This window comes from Saccostrea cucullata, unplaced genomic scaffold (genome assembly GCF_032062105.1).
Source record: "Saccostrea cucullata isolate Sc308-1 unplaced genomic scaffold, CSIRO_AGI_Scuc_v1 ctg3225, whole genome shotgun sequence".
Taxonomy (NCBI): Eukaryota; Metazoa; Mollusca; class Bivalvia; order Ostreida; family Ostreidae; genus Saccostrea; species Saccostrea cuccullata.
In genome coordinates, this window is record NW_026925560.1 from 182,777 (window position 1) to 198,500 (window position 15,724).

The following is a 15,724-nucleotide window of genomic DNA, read 5'->3' on the forward strand; positions in this document are numbered from 1 at the left end:
ATTCTTCAGTTGCAATCAATTGACACTTTTTGTATATGTGACAAACCTGATGACGGACGTCTTATGATACAGTGTGACACATGTGATAATTGGTATCATGGAGCATGCGTCGCAATCACTCAAGAGGTAGCAGATACCTTGAAGACGTATATCTGTCCTAGGTGTCAAGTGTAAAAGCGTATTATATACTGTCACTAATTTATGTTGTTTTTTTTTGTTTCCTAATATAGAATAGGTATCATGGAGAGAGATCCAGAGATTGAGGATTATGTGACAGCAGACGAGGCCGACATTACAGACGACGAGTACCTAACAGACGATATGGGTCAAGCTCATGACACTGAATCAGATGAGGATTCATCTAGCCCAGACGAGGGGCTTCCACCATTTAAAAGGAGGAGACGTGAGTCAAGCATTGCGCCTGCTCAGGAACCTGTGGACGTCTCAGTGAGAAGTCATACTCAAGGAGATAAGAGATCTTCTTGTCCAGTGGAGGGGTGCCATGGACGCTCCAAACACTTGAAGCACCATGCTTGGGAACACCATATTCCCAGAGTTTTTTGGGACCGCCCTTGGAATGAGCTCAACGCCTCGCCTGATTATCACAGGCTGAGAGCCTCCTGTCTCCTTGCGCTTGCCCAGTGCATTATAGGTCCAGCAGCAACAGTCCAGGACTTAGTGGGCTACGTCAACGAGAATATACCATTGCCTAGAGAGTATCCGATCATGCCCAGGACACTTAATCAGATGGGTCAGTTGACCCGTACGATGAGGTGGCCTATGACGGACACTTTCCAGATGTTGCCAATAAACTCACCAGCAGTGTTGATACATTGGAGGATAATGATGGCCATAGTGTGCACGATGTCACCAGAAAAGAGATCCGAGTTCAAAACATGGGGAAAAGAGGACCTGGCCAACTTAGAAAACCAAGTAAAGTCAAGAAGGGTGATTCTGCAGAGAGAAGACCAGGAGTCCTTTGAGCAGAGTGATGGGGCAGAGGAAGAAGATGAGTGGACTGTTGTAGATGAGTGCTGGAGTGGTGAGGAAGAGGAGGAAAAGGAGTATGAAGTTCTTGTAATCCAAGAGGGGTATTCGGCGGAAGATGAGGAGCAGGACAAGGTCAGGACCAGGGGGACAGTAACAGTATTAAAAGGTCCCATGACCATAGTTGTGAACACTGGCCACCCAAAAGACAAGGAGGCCATCCTGGAGGGCCTGGAGAGGAATGGCGTATCGGTAGATGATGTCGAGTGCTGTATCTGCACCGGGTGCAATGTGGACTTCGTGGGAAACCTTAATCTCTTCCCGGATACAGTTTATATTGCATCCGTTGACATGTGCCTGGGTGACTTACACCACAGACGCCTCGCTTCTGGCCGACCATTTCCAATTGACAAGCGTGTAGAGGTCATCTCCACCCCAGGGTCATCATGTACAGACATATCTGTCTTGGTGAAGGACACATACCTTGGGATAGTAGCAGTTGTCGGCGACCTGTTTAGGTGCCGGGAGGACCTAGAAGATCAATCAATATGGAGAAGGGACAGTACTAATCCAGAGCGGCAGGAAGTCAGCAAGGCCAAGATTCTGGAAATTGCTGACTTAATTGTTCCCGGTAGAGGACCAATGTTTAAAGTCCCTGTATGACTCTTAATATAATTTAATTGTAATTTTTCTTACTTTGCAAGGTATGCAGGGTAATTAAGTACTTAATCTATGAACATTATGATAGATTTGTTTTTCTTTTCTATCACTTGTTTCATTTCATATATATGATTAGTGATTTGTACATGTTTTCATTCGTTACATGTATAGTTTAACATGCATCATACAGTTATATTTGTTTTGATATAGTGCATGAGTGAGTGATGTAGGGAGAGATTCGAAAGTGTTTTCTATTACCTGTTGTAATTTTTTTTTTCTCTCTCTCATTAGCCAAAAGGGTATTACATGTACTTAAAAAGTGTATAATGATGTATGTGACATATATTCATAACAATCATATTGGTGCCATGTTACATGTGATGTTGTCTGCCAAAATGCTTTATTTCTATGTCCATTACAAAGATAACAGTATTATTATTATTTGCATAATATTTTTTAATCTTGTTAAAGTATTCAGATTTAGTCACATTTAAGAATAAGTAACTTTAAAAATTTAATAACAAGACTTACATATGATGTTTTAAGGTACAGGAGTACCTCCCTCTTTTTCAAAAGGGAGGGGAGTGTAGTGTGGTATGAGTGTGTTCAGGTACGAGTTAACTTGACACCGGTTGGGATGCGCATGAGCGGAGAAGTTGTCGTCTGGTCTGAGTGAATGGTGGTGGTGTGCGTTTGCAGGAGAGATTGCACATTTGGTCAATAATATTGTAAGTCTTGTGATTATAAAACTGAATACAACTATAAACGATTACCAGCGTTGTCAGTTTTTACATACAACACTTCACCGGTATCCTACTGAGTTATTTAACTACATTATCCCATTAAAACATTATCTACATTAAATTTGAACAAGATTTAGGGCAAGCAGAATCTGGGCGAATGGAAAAATTGGGCGAACGGGAAATCAGGCAAACAATTTTTAGGACAAACGAATGTGGAACCTAAACACCCCCACCCCCCTTGAAAAATCTTTCAACCCCTCAACAAAAAATACCCCACTATCCTAATGTCAACAGGGACCTGTGTGAATTCCAAAATATTTGCAGATATATAAATTCAGAGGCTTATATTTACATCTAGAATGCAAGACTGAAATTCCTATATATAGTCACTTCCCAAAAATGAGTTGTACTGTACATACATGTATATTTACAAAATATTAATCAGTTTCAAAAATATTTATTAAATGATGTTTTCTGTACTTGCAGGTATTTGCAGGGCACTCGATCCATTATACCACACTGATAGCTTCTCCAAGATTATAAATATGATACATGTAAACAGGTAAAAAAAATTTAAGAGAGAAATGACCATAGCAGCCTTACCTGGCTCCTTAATTTTAAAAACCCACAAGGTCAGTTAGCCAGATGGCTTGAAGTCTTAAGCCAATACAATATGACTGTTATTCATAGACCTTGCAAGAAGCACGGGAATGCAGACCCGCTTTCCCGTATCCCTGACAACAAGCCATGCCCTGATATGAAGGTGGATATAGACCCAACCCAACTACCCTGTGGAGGATGCAAGTACTGTACAAGAGCACATAATAACTGGGGAAAATTCACTGAAGATGTGGATGATGTCGTTCCCCTGGGTAGGACAGTAGAAACAGCAGAAGTACATGCTGCTTTATCCTGGTTATTTAACGAGAAGGGATACGATGACATGGAACTCGTTTGTCAAGAGTTAAGCTCAGACTTGCATCATACATCGTTGGAAATTTCCTTTACAGACCCAGATAAACCTACTCTCATTAGTATGGAGGAACAACAGTGTAATCAAGTCCGCACTGCTTCCCGTAATAGTGGGTTTGCAGGCATTGAATATTCACCCGAAGTCCTGAAAGAATTCCAGGAAAAAGATTCTGATCTTAGATTGATACTGCCTTATCTGGTGTCAAATGAAACCCCATCTGAAGATGAAATCTTTATAAGCAGCAAGGCAGCAAAGAAATACTGGGTTAATAAAGAGATGTTTTTCATTGATGGTGAGGGAATACTACGCAACAACCCAAAGAATGGTGGAGAACCAAGACTTGTGGTGCCGAAAACCTTGGTAGATGAAGTACTAGGACTATGTCATGACTTACCAGTTATGGGACATCAAGGTGTGTCAAGAACATATTTACGAGTAAAAGAGAAGTTCTATTGGTATAACATGAATCAGTCAACCAGAGATTTTGTAAGAACATGTGACATTTGCAGTAAACACAAAAAGGCCAACAGAAAAGCAAAGTGTCCCATGACAAAATACCAAGCTGGAGTACCAATGGAGAGAGTTCACCTTGATTTCTTGGGTCCTTTACCCGAATCTACCTCAGGCAATTCGAACATTTTAGTCATGGTGGACCAATTTACCAAATGGGTGGAATGTGTCCCATTACCATCGCAAACAGCTGAAGTCACAGCTAGAGCTGCTGTAAATGAATGTTTTGCTCGATTTGGTTTTCCCTTCAATATATTCACTGACCAAGGGAGAAACTTTGAGAGCAGACTCTTCAAGACCATTTGTGACATACTTCAGATTCATAAGAGTCGTACAACGCCGTATCGCCCTTCAGCAAATGGGCAGGTCGAGAGATTTAATAGGACACTTATGGATGCTGTACGCTGTTTTGTTGACAAGTCACAAAATAATTGGGATGAACATTTACCTCAGCTTGCTAGTGCTATTAGATCATCCGTTAACAGACACACTGGTTTCACACCAAACAAACTTATGTTAGGCCGTGAAGTAAGCGTACCCGCTGACCTAGTTTTTCGACCACCTGAAACCATTGAATCCATTAACCATGAGGATTATGTGTCAAGATTACAAGAGTCTATTAGAACAGCCCATGAAGTGGCCAGAGATGTATTGAAGACGCATCAAGTTCATATGAAGAGAGATTATGATGTCAAGATTCATACCAGAGAATATGCAGTTGGTGATCTCATCTATGTGTTGGATAGCGCCAAAACTAAAGGTCGTTCCAAGAAACTAGATCCATCATGGAAGGGACCTGGCATTGTTGTTCAAAAAATATCTTCATACCTCTACAAGGTTAAACTTCAGAATACAGTCTTCATTACCAACCATGACAGATTAAAAAGGTGTCGTGACAGAAAAATACCGGACTGGCTACGCCTATGCCAGCACCGTCTGCGAAATGGAGAAAATATTCTTCAGTTGCAATCAATTGACACTTTTTGTATATGTGACAAACCTGATGACGGACGTCTTATGATACAGTGTGACACATGTGATAATTGGTATCATGGAGCATGCGTCGCAATCACTCAAGAGGTAGCAGATACCTTGAAGACGTATATCTGTCCTAGGTGTCAAGTGTAAAAGCGTATTATATACTGTCACTAATTTATGTTGTTTTTTTTTGTTTCCTAATATAAAATAGGTATCATGGAGAGAGATCCAGAGATTGAGGATTATGTGACAGCAGACGAGGCCGACATTACAGACGACGAGTACCTAACAGACGATATGGGTCAAGCTCATGACACTGAATCAGATGAGGATTCATCTAGCCCAGACGAGGGGCTTCCACCATTTAAAAGGAGGAGACGTGAGTCAAGCATTGCGCCTGCTCAGGAACCTGTGGACGTCTCAGTGAGAAGTCATACTCAAGGAGATAAGAGATCTTCTTGTCCAGTGGAGGGGTGCCATGGACGCTCCAAACACTTGAAGCACCATGCTTGGGAACACCATATTCCCAGAGTTTTTTGGGACCGCCCTTGGAATGAGCTCAACGCCTCGCCTGATTATCACAGGCTGAGAGCCTCCTGTCTCCTTGCGCTTGCCCAGTGCATTATAGGTCCAGCAGCAACAGTCCAGGACTTAGTGGGCTACGTCAACGAGAATATACCATTGCCTAGAGAGTATCCGATCATGCCCAGGACACTTAATCAGATGGGTCAGTTGACCCGTACGATGAGGTGGCCTATGACGGACACTTTCCAGATGTTGCCAATAAACTCACCAGCAGTGTTGATACATTGGAGGATAATGATGGCCATAGTGTGCACGATGTCACCAGAAAAGAGATCCGAGTTCAAAACATGGGGAAAAGAGGACCTGGCCAACTTAGAAAACCAAGTAAAGTCAAGAAGGGTGATTCTGCAGAGAGAAGACCAGGAGTCCTTTGAGCAGAGTGATGGGGCAGAGGAAGAAGATGAGTGGACTGTTGTAGATGAGTGCTGGAGTGGTGAGGAAGAGGAGGAAAAGGAGTATGAAGTTCTTGTAATCCAAGAGGGGTATTCGGCGGAAGATGAGGAGCAGGACAAGGTCAGAACCAGGGGGACAGTAACAGTATTAAAAGGTCCCATGACCATAGTTGTGAACACTGGCCACCCAAAAGACAAGGAGGCCATCCTGGAGGGCCTGGAGAGGAATGGCGTATCGGTAGATGATGTCGAGTGCTGTATCTGCACCGGGTGCAATGTGGACTTCGTGGGAAACCTTAATCTCTTCCCGGATACAGTTTATATTGCATCCGTTGACATGTGCCTGGGTGACTTACACCACAGACGCCTCGCTTCTGGCCGACCATTTCCAATTGACAAGCGTGTAGAGGTCATCTCCACCCCAGGGTCATCATGTACAGAACATATCTGTCTTGGTGAAGGACACATACCTTGGGATAGTAGCAGTTGTCGGCGACCTGTTTAGGTGCCGGGAGGACCTAGAAGATCAATCAATATGGAGAAGGGACAGTACTAATCCAGAGCGGCAGGAAGTCAGCAGGGCCAAGATTCTGGAAATTGCTGACTTAATTGTTCCCGGTAGAGGACCAATGTTTAAAGTCCCTGTATGACTCTTAATATAATTTAATTGTATTTTTTCTTACTTTGCAAGGTATGCAGGGTAATTAAGTACTTAATCTATGAACATTATGATAGATTTGTTTTTCTTTTCTATCACTTGTTTCATTTCATATATATGATTAGTGATTTGTACATGTTTTCATTCGTTACATGTATAGTTTAACATGCATCATACAGTTATATTTGTTTTGATATAGTGCATGAGTGAGTGATGTAGGGAGAGATTCGAAAGTGTTTTCTATTACCTGTTGTAATTTTTTTTTTCTCTCTCTCATTAGCCAAAAGGGTATTACATGTACTTAAAAAGTGTATAATGATGTATGTGACATATATTCATAACAATCATATTGGTGCCATGTTACATGTGATGTTGTCTGCCAAAATGCTTTATTTCTATGTCCATTACAAAGATAACAGTATTATTATTATTTGCATAATATTTTTTAATCTTGTTAAAGTATTCAGATTTAGTCACATTTAAGAATAAGTAACTTTAAAAATTTAATAACAAGACTTACATATGATGTATTAAGGTACAGGAGTACCTCCCTCTTTTTCAAAAGGGAGGGGAGTGTAGTGTGGTATGAGTGTGTTCAGGTACGAGTTAACTTGACACCGGTTGGGATGCGCATGAGCGGAGAAGTTGTCGTCTGGTCTGAGTGAATGGTGGTGGTGTGCGTTTGCAGGAGAGATTGCACATTTGGTCAATAATATTGTAAGTCTTGTGATTATAAAACTGAATACAACTATAAACGATTACCAGCGTTGTCAGTTTTTACATACAACACTTCACCGGTATCCTACTGAGTTATTTAACTACATTATCCCATTAAAACATTATCTACATTAAATTTGAACAAGATTTAGGGCAAGCAGAATCTGGGCGAATGGAAAAATTGGGCGAACGGGAAATCAGGCAAACAATTTTTAGGACAAACGAATGTGGAACCTAAACACCCCCACCCCCCTTGAAAAATCTTTCAACCCCTCAACAAAAAATACCCCACTATCCTAATGTCAACAGGGACCTGTGTGAATTCCAAAATATTTGCAGATATATAAATTCAGAGGCTTATATTTACATCTAGAATGCAAGACTGAAATTCCTATATATAGTCACTTCCCAAAAATGAGTTGTACTGTACATACATGTATATTTACAAAATATTAATCAGTTTCAAAAATATTTATTAAATGATGTTTTCTGTACTTGCAGGTATTTGCAGGGCACTCGATCCATTATACCACACTGATAGCTTCTCCAAGATTATAAATATGATACATGTAAACAGGTAAAAAAAATTTAAGAGAGAAATTTAAAATTTGTTGCAGAGCCTGAGGTGCTGTAAACCAACTTTTATTTGCGGCAACTTTATTTCACGATATACCAGGGATAAACTAGTTCGCAACCTCTAACTTTCGCAATCAAGCCTTTATGCATCTGTTTTTCGTAGACAAATATACTTTTAGGACAGGTTCGTGGGGAGAAATATTCACGATGACAAGGCTCTCGCGAAGTTCGGGAAAGTTTCTCACACAGTAATAAAAGTTGGTTAATAGTATTCATTGTTTTATAAAAAGGATATTGTTATTACATGTATAACAATTTTGTTATTATACATGTATAACAATTTTGTTACTATACATGTAGCAAAACCTTAACCATTCAGCTTATTTTTGCTTTATCGTGCATTTCTTTAATGTAAATATATTCTTTGTTTATTTGTAAAATACATGTTTTAAATAAAGTGACAAAGGGATAATGAACTCATTGTTATTAAACCTACATTATCTGACATTTTTGAGTTTCTCTGTAGGCACAGGTACTTGTCATCACAAGGATCAGAATTCAAGTGCCAGAATAGTCCTAACTCCTAAATCATCCTGATTTGTCAAAAGTACATGCAAGTATTTTATTATTTTTTTTGGACACTTTTTTAGCTCACCTGAGCCAAAGGTTCAATAACAGAAAAGCTATGTTAAGTCATATTGACATTTTCACAAGCATCATCATGTATTGAAGATGTAAATTTGTTCAAATCATGAGTACCCTTTGCGGTTAGGAGGGAAATGATGGGGAGTCAAGTTCCCTCGCCACCCCACCACCACACCCTTTCAGTAAACTTTCAATTCTGATCTGATTCATACATTTTCCTAGCCCATGTGCTCAGGTTAGCGATGTGGCCCCTGCACCTTTTGTTTTTAAATTTTGACAATTTTGATTACGCTGAAAATATTTCATTTAATTTTTCTCACCTAAGCCAGAAGCTTCAGTTAATTAGCCCTTTTTGCAGTCAAAATTTGTCTGTCATAATTTTTTTTCTTTCTCGTTGTTGATTGAAACTATTTTACTTAAAAAGAACAACTGTAAAAATGCCAGCTTATAAAAAGCTAGTTTTGTGAGATTCTCAATATGATACATTTCAGCTACTGACACAAGAGAAGAATGTGGAGCAAGTGCCAATAAAGGTTTGACTGATGGGGTATACCTGACTTCTGGGCATTCTGGTTATCACCATCCGATTCAGACATGCCAGAGAAGATCAACTTCAAGGTGACCCTTGCATTGGTAAGGATTGAAATCTTTGAGGATACTTGAGGCATACATGTGTCAATTTATTGTTATTTGTTTTTACACCTATTGCTTCTTTATCCATCAGTTGTTGTGTGTCATCAATTGTCCAATAACGACTAAACCATTATCAACCAAATTTTGCATGGTAAAATTTTGCATTTCCAAAATTGTACACTATGTTGCCCCTGGGTAATAGATAGGTTCTGATGTTATGGTACATATATCAAAAATGCAGTAATTCTTTGACAGTCATCTTTTCTGATCCTAGGTACTCAGCAAATAAACTTAATGCATACATATATTATAGTTTCCTATGTTTAGTTGTTTACACCTTTATATATGCCTATATGACAGCTTAAAGCAAGTACTGAAGTTTCTGCAATGCAAGGCAAACTCAAAGGTCAAGGTGAAAAGGTCAAAATTGTTAGCATCTGAAGGATTTAGGTTTAGTCATATAGAATAAACCTGTGAAATGTGAGACATTTAGTATTAACTGTTAAAAAGTTATGGCCTAGATTTCTGATTATAGTTTTTAAAAGTGGGTAAAACTCTTAGGTCAAGACCAAATGGTAAAAAAAAACTCTTTGAAGGGTCTTGTCACAATGATTACAAAATAATGTGAGGTATCAGATTGAAAGCACAAGATTTTCAAAATTATATCCTAGTTCAAAGTTCAGGGATTTTTTTGTTGTTGTTGTTGTAAAAGTGGATCAAACCCTAATATCAAGGTCAAGAGGTCAAATTTTATAGTACCCCAAAAAAGTTCTTGTCACAAGAAATACACCTGGTGAATATGAAGCCATAGCTCCACCCACTCATAAGTAATGGATAAGGTTAAAAGTTTTGCAGACAAATACTGGTAGACAAAAAGATGGGCATACAGTGCAAAAACAAAATAAACCTAAGAATCTTTGATAATGGAAGCAAAATTAATGCATAATTATTTTTTCATGACCGTTTAAATAATTACACAGATTCAAACTTATTAATATTACTTTAAAAAGTTGATTTTGTTATTTGATTTCATAATAAGAAAAATAAAATGAGAAATAAATTAAATTCATGACCAGTCTTAATAATATTTTTATATTTATTTCTGTTCTTTGCTTTTCAGTGAGCTTTTGCTGATGGACACAAATTTTTCAGAAAAAATCCAGTTACCACATTAATCACAGCCTGATAGATTGCTGGTGTGACTTCAGAAGAAACATAGATGCAATGGTAGGTAAATTTTGCCTTCTAAATTCCCTTGCAACACATACAAATTGCATCATCAGATCTAGGTCAATGAAAAAGAGACAATATTATCTCAAGGTTTGTTTGAAATCTGACACAAGGATATACTGTTTAAAGTTTAAAGTCATTTGCAGGAAAATGTTTTCATTTTTAGCTCAAATGAGCCAAAGGCTCAGCGAGCTTTTCTGATCACATTTTGTCTGGCGTCCGTCTGTCTGTAAACTTTTCACATTTTCCTCTTCTTCTCAAGACTTGCCACAAAGCATCCTTAGGTGAAGGGGATTCAAGTTTTTTCAAATCATGACCCCCGGGGGTAGGGCGGGGCCACAATGGCTGACCAAAGTTTTATATAGAAATATATAGGAAAATTCTTAAAAAATCTTCTTAAGAACAGCAAACCAATAATTGGTTATATTTATATGGAAGCATCCCCAGGTAGTGTAGATTCAAGTTTGTTCAAATCATGACCCCCGGGGGTAGGATAGGGCCACAATGGCCGACCAGAGTTTTATATAGAAATATATTGGAAAATTCTTTAAAAATCTTCTTAAGAACAGCAAAGCCATAATTGGTCATATTTATGTGGAACCATCCCCAGGTAGTGTAGATTCAAGTTTGTTCAAATCATGATCCCCTGGGGTAGGGCAGGGGCCAAACTTTTGGATTTAAACTTTTCAATAGTATTGTAATCCAATTTCTCCTTTTTCCTAGCCACAATGCTCGGGTGAGTAATGTGGTCCATGGGCCTCTTGTTTTTTCAATAATTTTATACTTAAGAAACATTGATGTATGATTTTTAATTAATTATAATTTATGATGTATGATTTTGAATTTTTTAAAGATCATTTACAGTTAAGGCAATATGAGTTCAACCTTATACTGGGATGATATTTGTTCATATTTTATGTTATCTTGATAAATATGCTATGGAAATATTGACTTTGGAAATGCTGTTGTAAAATTCATGACTGTATTTCATTTACCGGTACCAAGTAGTCATTACAATTATTTTCTCTTGCAGATGAAACATTATCTCCAGACATATGGGTGGCCCTTGAGCAGAGAATTGTCAAAAATTGAACCATTCAATAAAGAAGATTAAGAAACAGAATGTGTCCAGTTGTTTGTTCATCAAAAGAATAAAGTGAATAATCATAGTGGTGCTTCCTCAAAATCTGCATGTGTTCAAATTAAGCAGTTTCAAATTATGATTAAGATAAATTTCATTAAGTCATTTGCTGGATCAGATTTTGAGATTGTGCTTATTGCATCTTTTTGAATATCAGTAACAGTGAAACCTTAATGATTATTTGTACAAATTCATATACAGATCTAAGTATTAGAATTTCCTAATACTTTTCTTCAAATGGATTAAAAGAATTGAAAGTCCTATAAACTGTGTACATCACATGGATTTGATATGAATATCACATAAAATTCACATGAATTTCATATGAAAATCTGTAAAGAAAGTAGCAAAAATATTCATATGAATTTCGTGCGAATTTTTTTTCGCATGATATTCATGCGAATTTCATGTAAAAATCACATGATATTTTTATGCGAATATCATGCGACTTGTTTTTCGTCTCCTTTTCATGCGAAGAATTCACATGATATTCGTGCGAATTTCATATGAAATTCATGCGAGCCACTTTTGCCTGTGTATAGATGGAATAAGCACATTTCTTTTTTGATAAGTTTTTAATTAAGATAATCTCCCTGTATTTCTTCAAGATAAAGTCCTTCAATAACTTGTAGATCAGCATCATAGTGTAGTGGAACGGAGAGTTGTCTTTCCTGTGTTTACTGATAATGTTAGGAGTTATCGCTCTTTAGTGTAACTCTCATGTGTTCTTGTATTCTTTACCTGCGTTGACCCGGAGCGGTCCCGCCGCATTTATGTTTTTTGCAGTATACCTCTGCTACTTTGTTCCATCTATGTCCTCGCAAAATGTAAGTTATTTATACATCATGTTTTCATAAGTGTATGTTGCAATAGCATTTTCAGCACGCATGGTTATTTATCTTGTAAAATAGTTTGCCATGCTACATTATAAAGACCGCCATTTTTTCTCGTGTTTACAGTGAGTTAATCTTATTTCTTTACCTTGTTTACATTTTTGTTTAATGGACGTTGAGATTGAATACTGTTCGTTATTTCCATATCCTTATTCTTTAATAACTGATTTATTTAGGCTTACTATTTTTCTCATGGTGCACACTATATTTATATTTAATTACGTGGTTATTTCCCTGGCTAGGCACCATGTCATAAATTACATGTACACTTTTTCATTGTCTCAGTATTGTTGTATTAAAGTTAGGTTACTATGTGAATTATTTTGATATGAATTTGTATATTGTTTTGTGTCTTGATTGTCATATGTACTTATGTTTTTGTTATGTTTTTTCAGCTCTTTACCACATTCACACATATGCAACTGATTAAAGAATTCTGAACATCAGATTGGACTTGGTTATACTTACTGTTTTCCAAACAGTACACATAGGTGTTTCCCCAGTGATCTTTAGCTTCTCTTCAAGTGTTCTTTCCCCCTGTAATCACTGCACTAAGTAATAATCTTCTTCATCATCTGTATAAACAGCTATGATTACATCTTTTTGTATAACATCTGCCTGATTTCTGCTACTAGCATCTAAATTTGAATCATCATAATTCGGTCCTGATATTTCGTGCTTCATCATGTAGTCTTCCAATGGTCCAGCAAAACTGTTACACAAATAATAATTTTATTGATGCATTGATTGCAGGTGTAATGTGAGAGGTTCTTTGTCTGTATATTGCAGGGTTCTACAAATGTCCCTTGATGAAAACACCGAACTGATGGTAAAAGTTTGAACATCCTCCCACGATTTCATTTAAATATTTGAATATTAACCGCTTGCAGCCTGCAGAACTGTCTATTGGAACATAAATGGGAAATACAAAAGTCATAGAGTTGTTCTGCATTTTTCGCAGGAAACAGCCATGTCTGCTTGTTTATTTTATCAGCCCTCCTGCTGCATCCTGAACCCTTTTCGCATGCGATGTCTTGAAAAAGTTCCTGATATAATTTTGTATCCAAAATCTTGTTTTAGGAAACTCAAATCTCCAAAGCAGTATCGAGATTTGTACTGTGATGCGCAACCATCAGTAAATTCATCCATCATTTCCGTTTGGTAATTTATGGATTTTAATTAATTACAAATCTGTTTCTGTACTTCATGTGTAAAGTTATTGTCATGTCTGGTATCTGAAAGGTTAATGGAGACAAGTTTTTCCAACAATCAATTTGAATCCCCATGGATAATAAATTGCGCTGCGTAATTAGCAGACCTATTTTTGTAATCATATGACGCAGAATTTTTGCAAAATCGTATCCGTGAAATCGACAGGTTTACATTTCTGTAGCCAAGGATCTGTTTCCTGTAATTTTGTTTTCAATGAATTTTCTCATGGATTCTTGACTGTAGTTTTGGATTATCTTTTTCATTGTCATGTTGCATTTATATCAATTTTAAAGATGTGCTTCTGTTGATTGCCAAGATTCCGTAAAGGAATAAGCAGATACAGTTGAAATATGTAAAATCCCCAAGGATAATGCAGAATTTAAATTTGAAAAAGAAAAATTAAGAGATGACATCAGTTACAGAATTGTTGACATAATCTACTAGCTTCAGTCCAAACACAAAAAAGGTACTGAACGTTTCTTCTGCCCATACTTCTGATAGCAATCAATACTGTTACGGTAAACTTGATGTTGAAGGAAAATGGTATACTGTAACTAGATATAATTGAGATGGTGACCAGCTCAAAGGGCCCCACTTTCTAGCTGCAGATCTGTAGCTATCCGGAAAAATATATATTGAAAACCGGGCGCATTTTTTTGTGCGCAATAAATATACAGTTTTTTAAATGGGTGGCACTGTAGTTATCCGGTCTATCAAAATATATTTTTCCGGATAGCTACAGATCTGCAGATCTGGCGACCGTTTCACTAACAAATCGTAAACGTAAGATAACGTTTACGTCTGCTAAAGGTGCACGTAAACGAGCGTTTCACAAAACATATCGTAAACGTAGAACTTACGACTGGCGAGTTACGACCAACTTATTGGAACTCTTCTAACAAAGGAGGTGTATTTGCATTTATTTGAGAGCGGGAGAAGCGGAGAGAAAAAGAGAGAAAGATCATTATGTATATACGACATAAAAATTTTAATATGTTTCATTATTTGTTTTAGTCGTCAAAAGAAAAGAAAGAAAGAAAGAAAAAAAAAAGCAAGAAAAAAGAGAAAAAAGGCAATAATTTATTATGTATGGAAAATACATGTAGATCACTAAAGAATATTATTGCAATATCTATTCTATATGCATACATTTTGCAAGTGACTAAAGTTCTTTTCTATAAATTATAACTTAGATCAAATTTTACGTATCAAATATCTTTATTCATTCTTGCATCTGTGTATCTTGATTATAAAGCATAGTCCACAATGGTGTAAATGTTTAATTTTACTTAAATCTAAATTTGTTTCCCAAAAAAAAAAAAAAAAAAAAAAAAAAAAAAAAAAAAAACGAAACATATATAAAAGTTGTTTTCGTTTCATGTCTTTGTTAGAAATTACAGATAATTGATACATGTGATACAATTCGGCATGTTTATTATTTCAAATACTGCCAAAACTAACACGCATGCATATTTTAAAAAAATATTTTTAAAATATTAATAAGTAAGCAAAGTTGTTAGCAAACTATCCATCGAAATATCTCGCTCTAATCTTAGACATCGGGAAAGTAATTCAGAAAAAAAAAATACTTTCATAAATTGCAAATAAATTTTATCAATAAAAATTATTCAATCTAAATTAATTCAAATTGTCTTAAACAAACGCTGATCCAACGACCGGCAAAGCTCTCCTTTTATAGTTTGTATATAAGAACTATGGCTGTAGTAATGGTTTCATAAAAAGGTATCAAGTTACCCTAATTTCACCCGAGAGGCAAATTGAAATTGATTATTGAACAAATTTTAATTTTAACACCCCCTCCCCGAAAAAGGAGGGGCACATTTACATGTAACTCCCAAGAGTAATTAATCTGAAAATCAAAGGAAAATTATAAACTGTCCAAATCCTAGAATTTGCCGGTGCCCGAACTTACAGCAACAAAAAGTGGGAACGGGGAGGGGGGGGGGGGATATCTTAAGAAAGATCTACTACATGTACATGTATATGGCAAAATATATGCCCAAAGAGGGCACACCTTCCGTGTTCTACGGGCCACTGTTTATATTTATATACAGGTATGTTAGTTTTCATAAGTTAGAAAGGTTTATTTGATTTTATTTTGACTGACCAAATACCCTCCACGTAACTTAATTTTCATTTTACAGAAACTTGGTTAATTTCACAAATTCAC

At 36.9% G+C, this 15,724-nt stretch overlaps 1 protein-coding gene and 1 long non-coding RNA gene across 2 annotated transcripts; both read left to right on the forward strand.

Moving 5' to 3' along the window:
* The first annotated feature begins 240 nt into the window (after positions 1-240).
* LOC134269223 (uncharacterized) lies at positions 241-2,168 on the forward strand. The gene has a single exon (XM_062751436.1). The coding sequence runs from the start codon at positions 241-243 to the stop codon at positions 1,648-1,650; it is 1,410 nt and encodes a 469-aa protein (XP_062607420.1). The 3' UTR covers positions 1,651-2,168.
* A 5,262-nt stretch (positions 2,169-7,430) lies between these two features.
* On the forward strand, positions 7,431-11,396 carry LOC134269221 (uncharacterized). Its single transcript, XR_009992528.1, has 5 exons — positions 7,431-7,780; positions 8,306-8,386; positions 8,916-9,057; positions 10,178-10,284; positions 11,321-11,396. It is a non-coding gene; the product is annotated as an uncharacterized LOC134269221 (long non-coding RNA).
* The last annotated feature ends 4,328 nt before the right edge of the window (positions 11,397-15,724 follow it).

What these genes read in the sequence shown, in the direction of transcription:
- LOC134269223 (XM_062751436.1), top strand. Translation starts at nt 241, where the DNA reads ATGGAGAGAGATCCAGAGATTGAGGATTATGTGACAGCAGACGAGGCC.